Here is a 14,112-nt window from a genome sequence, read left to right on the forward strand (position 1 = left end):
GGCCTGTAATAAGAGCCCTGGCTGGTTTGAGGTGAGTGGGTAGCCAGCGTGGCTGGTGCTGTGAGGCCAAGCGGTGTGCTGCCCGTGCTCTGTGCCCACCAGCAGCCTGGTTACTCGTGTGTGTGTTTGCAGTGCCCCACCAGCACAGCAGTGCGGTGGCAGCCGCCCAGCAGGGTGGCTACGAGATCCCAGCACGCCTGCGTACCCTCCACAACCTGGTGATCCAGTACGCCTCGCAGGGGCGCTACGAGGTAGCTGTGCCGCTCTGCAAGCAGGCACTGGAGGACCTGGAGAAGACATCAGGCCACGACCACCCCGATGTGGCCACCATGCTCAACATCCTGGCGCTGGTGTACAGGTGAGTGTTGGAGTGGGGAGCAGAGCCCTGCCACTTCTTCCCCATCTACCAGTGCAGGAGTCTGGCAAATGTACGGCTCCTGCATCTGGCAGAGTCTTCCTTTGGAAACTGCTTGGGGTCAGGTGATAGCCATGAAGCCCAGGCCCCATGAGCCTGGGGTGGGCTTTACAGAAAGCCATGGGAGGGCTGGGATTTGGGGAGAGCTGTAGGGCATGGGGAGGGATGGGAGAGGGCAGGCTGGAATGGGCTGAGAGCTGTGGTTAGTGAGGCTCATTGGGAATTGGAAAAGGCTGCAGGGTTGCCGGGGGAACTGTTGTCCCAGGTGCCGCATGCTCAGAATCCCAGCACTCTAGACCTGCACCGTGATACACTGACTTTGTGCTGCAGGGATCAGAATAAATACAAAGAGGCAGCCCATCTGCTGAACGACGCACTCTCCATTCGCGAGAAGACGCTGGGGAAAGACCACCCTGCAGTGAGTATCTGCTGCCCTGGCCCTGGGGGCACATGTCCCCTGCTGGCTGGGGAGTGGGGGCCAGGTGGGCAGGAAGCATGTCACGTTCCCTCCCACCATTCTCCGTGATACATGTGGCTGGGCTGCTCACTGATTGCACAACAGTCTGCCAAGGAAAGCCCCAGGTGGCAGGGAATGGGGCTCAGGTACTGGCCATGGAGCACCCCTTGGCATTCTGCCTCTCTCCACCATGCCAGGGGATCAGGTGAGGGCACATCCAGTCCCAGTCCTGACTCCAGCACTTCTGGGAGGAATTTGGGTTTTACCCTGGGCATCCTGGATACCTCTGTGCTGCTTCCTTAGTGCGCCTGGCACCTGCAGCTGGATCCAGGCTGCTGCTTCCTGGCCCAGCTAGCTGGGCAGCGTTGCTGTGTGCTGCCAAGCTGCTGTGGTGCCTCACCACAGTGGCTACAATAGTGAGTGCAAAGGGACCAGGGTGGCCTTGCTCCCCAGGCACATTCCTTCTGGTTCCTTCTCACTTCAGTGGGGTGGGGCTTGTTCTGTAGGTGGCCGCGACCCTCAACAATCTGGCTGTTCTTTATGGCAAGAGAGGAAAGTACAAGGAGGCAGAGCCGCTGTGCAAGCGAGCCCTGGAGATCCGCGAGAAGGTACCTGCCTGAGCCCTCCATGTGTGCATGTATACACCCTCGCCCCTCTTGATGGGCTGCTCCCCAGCCCTGAGATCTGGGAGAAGGTACCAGCATTGCCCTCCCCCAACTCCTCCTAGCAGTCAGCCTGGGTGGGAGGACAGGGAGATGAGTTCATGATTCTAGGACTTCAGTAACTCAGCCAGAGGTGAGGGATCTATTACAGCAGTGGCTGGGTGAGGTTCTGTGGCCTGCAGTGTGCGGGAGGTCAGACTAGATGATCGTGATGGTCCCTTCTGGCCTTAAAGTCTGAGTCCCCAATGCCCTGAAAAATATCTAGCAGGTCCCTGTAGTTATCCCCTGCCCCGAGTGCGCTGACCTCTGCCACCTGCTCTCCTGCCTCCAGCTTTGTTTTGTAGTGCCAGGGTCCCCATCTCCATTCACTGCCGATGGACCTTTTCTCTGAATCTCCCTGGCATTTGGCCACCATGTAGCTACAGGCCATGCCCCTGAGGGACCAGCTGGAGTCTACTTGTTCCCTACCTTTTAGGTTCTGGGAGCGCTGGGTAAGGGCTGGTGTGCTAGAGTGTCTCTCGGTAGAGTAGGGCATTCCCAGGAGTCCAAGGAGGAGCAGCCATGGGGCCTGCAGTGATCTGGAAGGGGTTGCTGTCTGAGGCCTCCCTTCTCTGGCTTCTCCAGGTTCTAGGCAAAGACCATCCAGACGTGGCCAAGCAGCTGAACAACCTGGCACTGCTGTGCCAGAACCAGGGCAAGTACGAGGAGGTGGAATACTACTACCGCCGGGCACTGGAGATCTACGAGAGCCGCCTGGGCCATGACGACCCCAATGTGGCCAAGACGAAGAACAACTTGGTGCGTCTGCAGGGAGAGGGGGGCTGTCTGGGTGGCATAGGGTGGCATCTGGGTGTGATGGAGTAGGGGCTGTCTGTGTGGGGAATGGGAGAGCAGGGGAGGACTTTAGGGGATGGACGATACCGGAGCCTGTAACCTGAGCTAGGTAAGGGAGGGGAAAGGTCAACACCTGTGCCCGGGAAGGGGACAAAGGAAGGGAGTGGCAGGAGGGAAGCAGTTTTGAGTTTGGGCTTGGGGCTGTGTGGGCGGAATTCAGGGTATCCTAGCTAGGATCCAAGCACCCTGAAAGCCCAGAAGGACTCGATGGAGGGATCCTGACTGTGCCTGCAAGCTTCTGCTGTAACCTGTGTTCCTGTTGTCCAATAAACCTTCTGTTTTACTGGCTGGCTAAAAGTCACTGTGGGTCCCAGGAAGAGGGGTGCAGAACCGGACTCCCCCACACTCTGTGACACTGGGTCAGTGGGGGGAGGAGCTGGGAGAGCTGACTGGGGAGACCTATGGGATAATCATGGTCCCAAGTGGCCCAGTGGGGCTTGAAAAACTCTCTCTATTGGTTGCAGGCCTCCTGCTACCTGAAACAAGGCAAATACAAGGATGCTGAGGTGCTGTACAAGGAGATCCTCACCCGCGCCCATGTGAAGGAGTTTGGCTCTGTGGATGGTACGTACAGCTGGAAATGGTTGGGGGACGTGGGGAGCCTGGCCATAGCTCTCTGAGGAGTTCCCCATTCCAGCTGTGGGACTGGCACTATGCAATGTCCCCTCTGCTGGCAGGGCGAGTCCCTGCAAAGCCTGCTGCGCTCTGCACCCTGCCTGGGCTCCTCTCTGTGCACTGGGAAGGGAGAGGGCACCCATTCCGCTGCAGGGCTGGCACCACGAGAGCTAACCACAGACCTTGCAGAGCACAGTGACACTGTACAATGGCGAACAGCTGTCCTTGCGCCGCCATCCCTAGGCAGGGCACCGCCCTGCCCCTCTCCCTCAACCATGCAGAGTGGCTGGAGGCTTTCCCTGGGGCTAAGGGGAAGGTCATTTATGTGTGGAGAGCAGGTCAGTGACTATGAAACCAGCAAGGGATTAGCAGCCCACGAGCAGGGGATGCAGCCCCTTCTGGGATTGGGGAGAGCCCCACAGGCAGTGTCCCGTGGAGAGAGCCGGAGAGGTGCGTTCTGACGCCAGTGCCCCAGGATCCTGGCTGGTTCCTAGGTGGGGAGTGGGGCTGCAGCGTGTGCCAGATGTATAGGTGGGTAGAGCGGAGTTCCAGAGCGAGGCTGTGAACAGCACTCTGTTGTGTTTTGCCCCACAGATGAGCACAAGCCGATCTGGATGCACGCGGAGGAGAGGGAGGAGATGAGCAAGGTGAGGGTAAGAGGTCAGATCAGCACAGCCTCTGACAGTGGAGAAAGCCCAGTGGCTCAGCTTGGATGCTGGGGTGAGGAGGGAGCTGGAGTCTCTTCTCTTCCCTAGGGGTGGGAGGGGAGTCTCTGCTTTCTGTAACCCCTCTAGAGGAGCAGGTGCTGCAGCTGGTCACAGCCAGCAGGGGCAGGGCATAGGCATAGGCATAGGGAGGGAGGCAGGGTGCTGCAGCTGGGCAGGGGCGTGGCAGAGGTGGAGGTGCTGCAATTGCTCTCTTGTGCCTGTGTGGGAAGGAGAGCTGTGCTCAGGCTGGGGGGAGGCCCGCTGTTTGTCTAGCTGTGCCTGCATATTTTCTCTTTGCTTGTAGTGCTCTTCCTAGGACATGCTGGACAGCGGAAGATGGCAGAATGACAGCATGTTTCTGTGCCAGAGACTTAGCTTCCAGCCCCGAAGGGCCTTGAAAGTCCAGCTCACTCCTGGGTTAGCCCATAAGGCTGATCAGGAGAAAGGGAACCTGAGAGGAGAGGCAGACAGGACTGGGAAGAGGCTGCAGTCTGCTGCCTCCATCATCTCCCCCAGAGAACCTTCTGCTGTATGCTGCTGGAGCCAGAATGGGACCTAGAGTTCTCCCCGGCACCCTGGTCCTTCCAGCCCAGCTCTGAGGGAGGGCAACGCAAACCTTGCCAGCATCTAGAGCCCAGAGAGCACGGGGCCTTGGGAGCCAGGCAGCCTTCCCGGAGCAGTGGGCAGCAGCCTGGGCTCTCTGGCAAATGGGAATTGACCCCGGCAGTGGTGAGAGAGAGCCAGGTGCACTCATGAGATGGACTGAGCTAAACAGACATACAGAGCAGGTGTCCCTTCTTATACAGCAGGCAAGACACAGGAGCCCACAGCACACCTGTCGCCCCCGCCCCCATGCAAATGCAGCAGGAAGGCCTCTCTTAGGTCTCTCGTCTGTGTGCACAGACCCTGTACCGGGAGCCGGCAGTCAGGCTTGGCAGAGTCATCATCTAGGTGGCCAGGCTGGAGTTTGAGGGCTTGAGTAACTAACTCTGAATGGTGCAGGTGCACGGCCTCTCTGAGTTCCCATCCTGTGTCTGGAAGCTGTCCCAGCTTCTATCCTGCACAGCGCAGTCTAGTCTAGAGGTCTCTCTCTTGGCCTCTGTGCTCCCCAAGCTGCAATCTCTTCACCTCCCAGTGTAGTCCCTGTCGGACACTGAGGGCCCCTTGAGAAGCAGAGCCCCATGCTGGGCAGGGGATGCTGCAGGGGGGCCATGATTCTTTACAGCACACAAGCTGTAAAGAATCATGGTGGCAGTGCCATTGCTGCTCTAAGCTAGTTCGCCCCTTGGGTGCTCTATGCTGCCTGCACCCACTGCTCCAACCTAAGCAGGGTGGTGGCCCTTGGTCCATGCTGCCAAGGGCCTGCTGGGTTGATACCAGCATTTGTTGTAAGCCACAGGTCCGCTGGCTGTGCCAATAGCCTGGCTAGACAAGGCCTCTGGGAAAGAGGAGGGAGTGACATGGCAATTGTCAAGGCAAGATTTCTAGCACCTGATAGCATTTGTGGGGTCTCCTCCAGTGGGTGTGCCAGCGGGGTGCCAGTTCTGAGCAGTGAGGAGTTAGCTGTGGAGGAGGGAGAGCCTTTTTGGCTCCAGCTGGGTTCTGTCGCTGAGGCCTTTTGTGGATGGCTAAACCGAATGTAGGGTTTGGAGCTATTGTTGGAGCTTGTTAATGTCTCCTGAAAGAAGGACTGGTGCCAACTCTTGATGCTGGGGGCTGTGCTGAATGTCAGCATCTCTGTAAGCAGCCTTTGGGAGCTGGGTGATGGAAGAGGTGGTGGTGAGGCAGCCTTGACATTGCCTGGAGGCCTGCTGGAACTTTTCCATCCCTGCCCATCTGTCCTAGCGCTGTGCAGGGCTCGAGGTGATCCAGCCATGGATGAAGGTCTGTTGACTGTGCTGAGCCCGTTAGGTCTGTTAGTTGCCTTTGATGCCATTGCCCATACAGTTCTGTTGACTCTGTTGTGGCCCCTGACTGGGGTGGCTGGGCTTGCTCCTTAGGGCTTCTGCACCTGGCTGCTTTGTCACCTAGGCTGAGGCCACTGCTGTGCAGAGCTCCACAGGGTACTGTTGTGTCCCCCCTCACATGTGCAGGTGAGGTTCTGGAGGTTGCAGTGCCACCTGCCCAGATGGTGCAGGGTCAGTGCTCTCCCAGGGCTGGCTGGAGGCTCACCACTGCTGGTGGTGTTTAAGGGGCAGATCTCTAGAGATTGACAGATGACATGTGGCCACCTCTTGTCAGTGGAGCTTGCTGCTCAGCTGCTTTCAGGGCATGTTGCTAGGTGGAGGCCTGCCTGCGCTGCTAGCCTTGGTGTGTGGGATTGCTGATTGGAGCGGCTCCGTGTCCTGTTGCTTTCCCTGTGCATCCAGAGCTCCATGGCCAGGTACACGGTGAGCCCTGGCTCACTGGTTCAGAGCTGAGGAGCCTGCCAGGGTATGTAAGGGGGTCTGGCGAGCCTGCAGCACCCTCCCTGTTTGCGTGTGCCAGGAGGCTCCAGGGAAGGCCCTTCCTTCAGAAAGGCAGCTCCCATGGCCCCCTGCTCTCCATGGGCCTTAGTGTTGCTCTGACAGATGGGAGCAGCTCCCTTACCAGGGGGACTGGGAGGAGAGACCGCAGCTCAGGCTAGTAGACCACTCAGGTCTTTAGTCACCACCATCCCTGCCTGAGCCCTGAGGGCTCACATCTGTTTATTCACCTCTGGGCCCTGCTTCCCAGGCCTTGTGCATGCTCCATACGCACACACTCCCAGAGCCGAACTTCTGGCCTGGGGCGTACACATTTAGCTTTGAGCTAGAGAAGTCTCCATGTCCCCATGGCTCTCCTGCTGCCACCTCAGGACAAGACTCTGCCCCAAGGAGGTTCCACCGGGGTCCCTGAAACTGCCTTGGCCAGTGCGGGGCAAGGTGGCTTCTTATGCCTGTACTGCCCCTTCCTGCTTCTAGCCCAGAGCAGCTCTGAGCTCCAGCTGGGAAGGAGTGGCTCCAGCAGCCCGCTTTTCTGGGAGCTGCATTTGAGTGGTGTGCTCTCTCCTCAGGGGCCAGGACTGGGCCTTCGTTCTCCTGTACAGGGCTGAGATGTTTTCCAGGCTACTGCTGAGCACAGAGACCCAGGGGAGGGGGGGAACCTCTGGCTCCTGCTAGTGGAGGTGGCTTCATGTGTTGGGCATTCTGCAGTGCAGTGATGCGGTGCCAGCCGCCCCCAGGGCATATTATGGCTCCCCCCACAAGCTAGCAGCAGTGGGCTGGGTGTAAGGAGACAGCTGTGTTGTAGCCAGTGGGAGACGTGCATGCTAGCCTAACCCACAGGTGGTCCCCGTTCCCTTGAGCTGAGCTCTCTTGGTTCTGTGGAGCATTAGCCCAGCCCCTGGGTTGAGGGGTGTTGCTCCCATTCCCTTCCACGCCTGGAGGCCCTCCCTGCTATACCTGGTTGCCTGTCTGTTTTCTCCCATTAAAAAGCATCATACCCATTTTGGCAGAGCTTCACTTTCTTTCTCTTTACTTATTATTTCACAGACCATCACAATGGGGCTGCGTGCCTGGGTGGGTGGATTTACTAGCGGGGGCACATGCAGGGATTGGGCAGGGCCAAGACAGGAGCTGTGCCCCCCAGGGAGGGAGGGTGTTGGGCATGGCAGTGGCAGCTGGAATGCTCCTGTGTTCACTGTTTGAGAAATGCCTACTGGTAGGAATAGCCTCACTCTCCCCGTGATGTGGGGGCTGGGAGGGAGCTCTGTGGTGATGCCAGCCCAGGGTGCTGCAGCAGATATCCTGGCAGGAGAATCAGTGGGTGTTTAAAGGCAGGGATGGGAGATATACAGAGTCTGGGTCCCAGCCCTTGTCTCATGCTGCATGAGCATGCTGTAACTGGGATGCTGCCAGCGCCCGGACTCCAGCCCAGTCCCAGGCATCTACGCTGCAATTTCATAGTCCCTCAGCCTGAGTCAGCTGACACGGGCCAGCCCCAGGCGTTTTATTGTATGACATGCCTCAGGAGGCGGCAGGTAGACCAATCCAGGCAGTCAATTACTGGGGTAAAGCCTCCACGCAAACAATCTGTGTTTCAATACAGCCAAGTGTAAATGTATACATCTAGGAACAAAGAATGCAGACCATGCTTACGGGATGAGAGACTCTACCCTGGCAAGCAGTGACTGAAAAAGATGTGAGGGTTGTGGTGGATGATTGGCTGAACATCAGCTCCCACTGTGGCCAAAAGGCCTAATGCGATCCTGGAGTGCATGAACGGGAATCTCGAGTGGGAGTAGAGAGGTTATTTTACCTCTCTGTTTGGCACTGGCGTCACTGCTGCTGGAGTCTGTCCAGTTCTGGTGCCCAGAGTTCGAGAAGGCTGTTGATACATTGGAGAGGGGTCAGAGAAGAGCCACGAGGATGATTAAAGGGTTAAAAAACCTGCCCTAGAGTGATAGACCCAAGGAGCTCCATCTATTCAGCTTAAAGAGAAGGTTGGGAGGTGACTTGAGGTCAGTCAATAAGTACCTACATGGGGAAGGGATATTTAACAATGAGCTCTTCAGTCTAGCAGACAAAGGTCTAACACAGCCCATGGCTGGAAGCTGAAGCAGTGTTTCCTCATTGCCAAGGGTGGGGTTGGGTGCTCCAGGCTGATGGTATGTGTGCAGGGTTGGTTCCAGGCCCCATGGATGGGGTGAGGCCTGTGCCCGCTAGGATTGTTTAGCCCCCTGCTGCTCACCGTCCCGCTCTCTGTCCAGAGCGCTCTAGCCATTGACCTCATGGCTGTGTCATCCTGTGGCCGAGGTGATTGTGCTGGGGGCTCCACCAGCCCCAGAGCCCATTATTCTGACTGGCTGTGCAAGAAGGAGGAACTGAAGCTAGATGCCCAGCAGGCCACACCTGGGCTCCTGGGCAGAGGCAGGGCTGGGCATGGCCTGTCACTGTCCCCAGATCTGACATGGCTGGGGTGCTTCCCCTTGTGCTCTTGGCAAGGCTGGGTTAGCCTGGGCCAATGCCCTGGCCAGGCAAGGAAAGCCAGGGGAGTGAAGGCCCAGTTCTGGCCCCTGAGGAGAGAGCCCACCGCTCAAATGCAGCTCCCAGCCCTGAGAGAGAGGGCATGTCTGAGTGTCCCCACGCTGGCTGCCTGCCCTGGAGGTTGGAGTGACAGGCCCAGGGGCTGGATTCCTCCAAAGAGAGCGGCTCTGCCCTGTGGGAAGGCTCCCTAGGGTCACTCAGGCCAAAATGCTCTCACTGGGGCCTGGAGAAGCCACCTAGACTGGAGTAAGACTCTGAAATGGGAGGGGCCCGATGTGCAGAGCTGAGAGCCCCACTGCCCTCCCTGCGTGCTCTCCCCTCTGACAGCCCCTGCGTGAGGATCTGGCCCTTTAAACCAGCCCAAGGACTGAGTTCTGAATGTTTGGGCTCTTGCCTGTCCCCTTTGGGCAGTGCTTAACTTGTAACGAGAGGTGCTAAGGCTCCAGCAATGTGTTTACATTCATAACGTGCAGGAAGCCCAGTAATGCCGGGGCTCTGAACTGCCAAGCTCAGCAGTGCTGGGGCTCAGGCCTGGCACAAATTAAGCTCTGCCTTTGTGCCCCGGTGACTATGAGGTCAGGAGGCACTGCCCTCTCCACCTGCTTGAAACGTGCGCAGGGTGGTGCACATGGCATTGCTACTACCCCAGCCTTGGTTGTGGCACTGCCACCCGTGGAGCTCAGAGCCGTCTGCCCTGGGCTTAGGTCTGTTTCAGCTCCAGCACTGCTGGCCCCACTCAGGCTGGCGTGGAAACTAGCCACTGTGCTTGTGAAAATCTCAGGAGCAGTGGCTGGGCAGGCAGGTCCGGCCCCAAAGTGGGGCAGGAAAGTGCCATGCCCCAGTGGGAGGATGGGCTCCAGGGATGGAGTCTGGGGTGGCTCTAGGGAGCTCAGGCTGCATGTAGAGCTCCTCTGGGGGCCCCCATAGAACTGGGGGGCAGAGATGGAAAGGGGGATGTTTAAATGCTGAGCTGCCGATGGCCACAGCTATCAGGGTTGGGCTCAGTCCAGCATGGAGTGGGGCTGTGTGGGGGCCTGAGGCAGGCACCGCTCTAGCTAACCTCTCCTCTCCTTCCCTTGCAGAGCAAACAGAGAGATGGTGACCCCTATGCAGAGTACGGCAGCTGGTACAAAGCCTGCAAAGTCAGCAGGTAAGGCGGGGCTTGGGGAGCCAGGAGGCCATGGCATCAGCGTTGGCAGCCAGCCCCTCTGGAGCCAAGGTGCTGCCCTGCCACACCCTTCAGCACAGTAATAGCCCCTGCAATGCTTTCCTTGCCTCGTGTTGGCTGCCCTGCCCTCTCCAGCACTTGTTTGAGGGTTGGCCTCTTTAGCTTGATTACTTTATCTTGTGTGTACATCTATTTTCATTGCCCTCTGCCTGTGAGGGTCCGAAGAGCCTGCCGTGTTGCTGCAGATCTTGGCTCTCTCACCAACAGAAGCTGGTCCAGTAAAAGACATTCCCTCCGCCCCCTTGTGTCTCCCTAACCAAGCCTGTCAGACGGGGGAGTCCATGTGCCTCTCTCTAGGGGAGGCTGGACATAGGAGCCGCCTCTCAAACACACGGGAAGAACCTGTTTCCAGCAGCTGCCCACCCCATCCATAGTCACTGGATGATTTTCAGGGCCAGTGTGTCACCAGCTGACACATGCTATCTTACCTGACGCTTTAGAGACGCAGTTGGGGCAATGAGTGTCAGAATGAGCTGAGTTATATATGGGGTGCCCTCTGCCAGTTTGCATGGAGCAGCTGTTAGGGCCACAGGTGCTCCTTAGAGGCGTGCAGCGTCTGTGCGTTCACAGTGTCTTCAGGGAGAGTTGATGGCTGGGCCCTCATGTGCAGCGTGGCCCATGCCAGAAGGCCAGGCGCCTGGTGGCCCCATTCCCCTGCTCTCCCACTCCAGCCCAGCTATGGCCCATCTGCTCTCCCCTGGGACGCTTCCAGGCACTGTCACACAGAGCTGAGGCTTCCCAGCGTGGCAGGGGGCCCCAGCCACTCCAGAGCAAGGGGTGCCAGGAGCTGCTGGGAGGATAGATGGCTGCTGCCTCAGCCTCACATTTCCTCTCGCCCTCAGCCCCACAGTGACCACCACCCTGCGGAACCTAGGCGCTTTGTACAGGCGCCAGGGCAAGCTGGAAGCAGCAGAGACGCTGGAGGCATGTGCAGTGCAGTCTCGGCGGCAGGTAACCCCTGGGATGCCCTGGCAATCTGGGCAGTGGGATGGAGCTGGGGGGGTGGGGCAGGGGTTGCTCACTGGCACCTCCCCTCAGAGTAGCAACAGGATCTCTTGGGAGTGGGGCCCTGTGATGCCTACTGTCACGGAGTCACCGGGCGATGCTCTGGAACTGCTCCCCACCAAGCCAGTCAGGACTTTGGGGAGCCTCCTCTCCCTTGGAGCAGACTTGTTCAGGGCAAGAAGCTCACACGGCTTCACCTCCTGGGTCTCTCCTTGGAGCATTTAGCATCCTCTGCCCCTCCGTGCACTTCCCACAGCGAGTCCACCCCAGCGGGGGTCCTGGGGAAGCCACCGGGTTCTGCACCCCCACTTTGCAGTCAGACGTGACTCTCAGCCAGCCAGTAAAACAGAGGTTTATTCGATGACAGGAACAGGGTCTAAAACAGAGCTTGTAGATACAGCGAACCGGACCCCTCGGCTGGGTCCATTCTGGGGGGCAGTGAGCCAGACCCCCAGGTCTGCCCTCCACCCTTGACCCCAGCCAGCTCCAGACTAACAACCCCTCCCAGCCCCTCCTCTCTGCTCCGCTTCTTTCCCGGGCCAGGAGGTCACCTGATTCCTTTGTCTCCAACACCTTCAGCTGGCACCTTTGCAGAGGAGGGGCCCAGGCCATCAGCTGCTAGGAGACAGAGTGTCAGGCATTTAGGTGCACTGGCCCTTTACTCTGCCAGATACTTAAGAACTGCCATGGGGACACTGAGGCACCAACACAGTATTCAGAGAAAACATTAAGAACTTTCCCAGTTCGTCACACCTACCACTGCCCAGGCTCCCTAGGCTTGGTGGATTTAAATCCGTGCAGTCCCATCGGCTCCCCCCTGGCTGGGGCTTGGGAGGAGTCACTCAGGGAAACGCTCCTGCCACAGATCTGTTAGCCTGGCCGGTAGCTAGGGAGCCATTCATCTGCACCACAAAAGCTGCTGGGGAGACTGAGACGTGAAGAGATCAAACTGACAGTTGGACACACAAGGTCCCAGGCCTGGCCTGCAGCCGAGGGCTGCCTGAGCCGCTAACAAATGGGTGACTGCGGGGGGCTGGAAGGTAGCAGAGCGTGCCCCGCTCTGGTTAGAAGGGCTCTGGCGGAGATCCCGGGAACTGCAGGGCTGGAAGCATTGCTCGGTACTGGGAGGGTAGGAAGGTTAATAATTAGAGCGCTGAAGCCTGTGGCTGAATGTGAGAGGATAGCCCGACCGGCATAGCTTCTGCAAAGGGCAGTAGTGCCCCTCCAAGCTGAAACAGCTGCTGAGCGGGAGCGGTGGCACCTTCCACGAGGCCCCTCGCAAAGGGCTGCTCGGGACACGGGCTGCTAGCGGCAGAAGGACGTAGGCGATGGCTGGTGGGACTGTCAGCTGTCCGGTCACTCTGCTGGCCAGAGCCCTGCAGCCAGGCTCTGTCCGGCCTGCGTGTAATGCTCTAGCCGCCCATTCAGAGTGGTGAGCTGGGGGTGGGGACGCCCTGCTGCCCGCAGCAAGTCTCTCTTGGGCTCTCCCTTCCCTGCTGTGTGTGGTTGGGCCCGAAGGGGACAGCACAAAGCCAGCCTCCCCCCGAGCATTCTGGTCCTGGAGATGGCACGGCCCATCCCCTGCCCCCGCGTCCCGGGGCAGACGGTGGCGCTGGCTCTCCATAGCAGCCAGGGGCCAGCCCTGACTTATCCTCTTGTGCTGACTTCTCTGCAGGGCATTGACCCCATTAACCAGACCAAGGTGGTGGAGATTCTGAAGGAGGGAGCCGGTGCGGAGCGGAGGAGGAGCCGTGACAGCCTGGCGGGCACTGTCAAGTATGAGAACACCACAGACGGGAGTGAGGAAGTGAGTATGGGCGTGCAGTGGAGCAGGGTAAGTACAAGTCCACCATCAAGAACTGCCTAGGCCAGCCGGGAGAGGCAGGGGGCAGCACCTGCCCAGGGGCCCCTGCTGGAGTGCTGCCCCCTCCAGTCTCCAGGAGCTGATGGCCTGTCGTGGCATCCCTGCCTGCCTCATTCATTCCCTGCACCATGCCCTGCCCTGCCCTGCCCTCTCTCGCCATTAGCCAGCTGGGACAGGGAGAGGAGCGCCTGGCACTCGCTCCGAGGGGCTGCTGAGCCTGGCATTGGAAATGTCCAGAACAAAGCAGCCCTGGCTTGCCCCTAACTGAGCCTTGGCATCCCCTTAACACCCCTCCTGGCTATGTCTGCATCGCACACCGACTGCCAGCCCTGAGTGGGATTCCTGAGGGAGCCTGGCAGACAGCGCCTGTGCCCTGTGGTGGGCAGCACCCTGCTGCGGGGTGGGGGGGGGGGGTGCATGTGTGTGTGAGTGTGACTAGGGAGTGGGTTATAGCTGCAGGCAGCCCTCTACCCTCACTGCTGTCCTGAGGGCTGAAAGCATGTGTCCCCCTGTGACACGTTGCCCCCTAGTAGCGTCAGTCTAAGGGCGGGGTCGGGAGTTAGGGCCTAGTGGAAGCACAGGCCAGGCAGCGTGGGCAGGAACGTGTCTCCATCCCCCAGCCACCAGCCTTGCCTCCAAAGGAGACTGGGCTTGACCCTGGTTGTGGCTTCCGTCTGGCTCTGGAGGCCAGGGCAGCCTTACTCTGAAGGGAGGCAGCTCTTCTGTTTCTATTGCTGAAAGGGGCACCAGCCTCCTGGCCCAGAGGAGTAGGCATGTAAGTCTAACTAGGGGTGCAGAGCACAGGGGTCGGACTCGTGATGGGCAGTGGGGAGAGTGTGGGGCACGTGGTGCTAGGGAGAGGGTGTGTGTTCTGGCTTGGGGGAGGGGGAGCCATAGCACTGGGGGTCCTGGGGAGCAATGCACTGTAGCTAGTTTCTGGGCACATCCGAGCTAGAGGAAGGGGGCACGGTGCATGGTGGGGGATGGGCTTGGCCTAGATTAGGCAACTCCTAACTGCTGTGACCCTGGCTACATTAACACACACCCCTACCTCCTCCATCAGCTCACTAACCCCACCCCACATGCACACCCACACCCTGCATGAGCCTCTCCTTCCTTGCTATGACGGCCAGGCAGCACCATGCCTCTCGCTCTCTTGATTGTGGATTGTACCCAAGAGGCAGCTGTGGAGTAACCTCTACAGGCAGCGTAGGGCGCCCCCAGGCTGGGAGCAGAGCTGGCAGGCAGCCCCCCAGGGG

General features: G+C 59.1%; 1 protein-coding gene across 8 annotated transcripts in view; it reads left to right on the forward strand.

Annotated features, from left to right (window-relative positions):
• Nucleotides 1–14,112, forward strand: part of KLC4 (kinesin light chain 4) — a 54,862-nt gene that overhangs the window by 22,360 nt on the left and 18,390 nt on the right. For 5 of the 8 annotated variants that reach the window (XM_050951201.1, XM_050951202.1, XM_050951203.1 and 2 more), the window contains 9 exons: nucleotides 133–358; nucleotides 746–833; nucleotides 1,379–1,480; nucleotides 2,159–2,332; nucleotides 2,893–2,992; nucleotides 3,638–3,690; nucleotides 9,839–9,906; nucleotides 10,827–10,935; nucleotides 12,665–12,823. In XM_050951201.1, coding sequence (XP_050807158.1) covers nucleotides 133–358; nucleotides 746–833; nucleotides 1,379–1,480; nucleotides 2,159–2,332; nucleotides 2,893–2,992; nucleotides 3,638–3,690; nucleotides 9,839–9,906; nucleotides 10,827–10,935; nucleotides 12,665–12,823 — 1,079 coding nt within the window. Of the gene's footprint in view, nucleotides 1–132; nucleotides 359–745; nucleotides 834–1,378; nucleotides 1,481–2,158; nucleotides 2,333–2,892; nucleotides 2,993–3,637; nucleotides 3,691–4,054; nucleotides 5,972–9,838; nucleotides 9,907–10,826; nucleotides 10,936–12,664; nucleotides 12,824–14,112 lie in introns of those variants that run through there. The other 3 variants (XM_050951206.1, XM_050951208.1, XM_050951209.1) reach the window with 2 other exon arrangements.

This window comes from Gopherus flavomarginatus, chromosome 4 (assembly GCF_025201925.1).
Source record: "Gopherus flavomarginatus isolate rGopFla2 chromosome 4, rGopFla2.mat.asm, whole genome shotgun sequence".
Classification (NCBI taxonomy): Eukaryota; Metazoa; Chordata; order Testudines; family Testudinidae; genus Gopherus; species Gopherus flavomarginatus.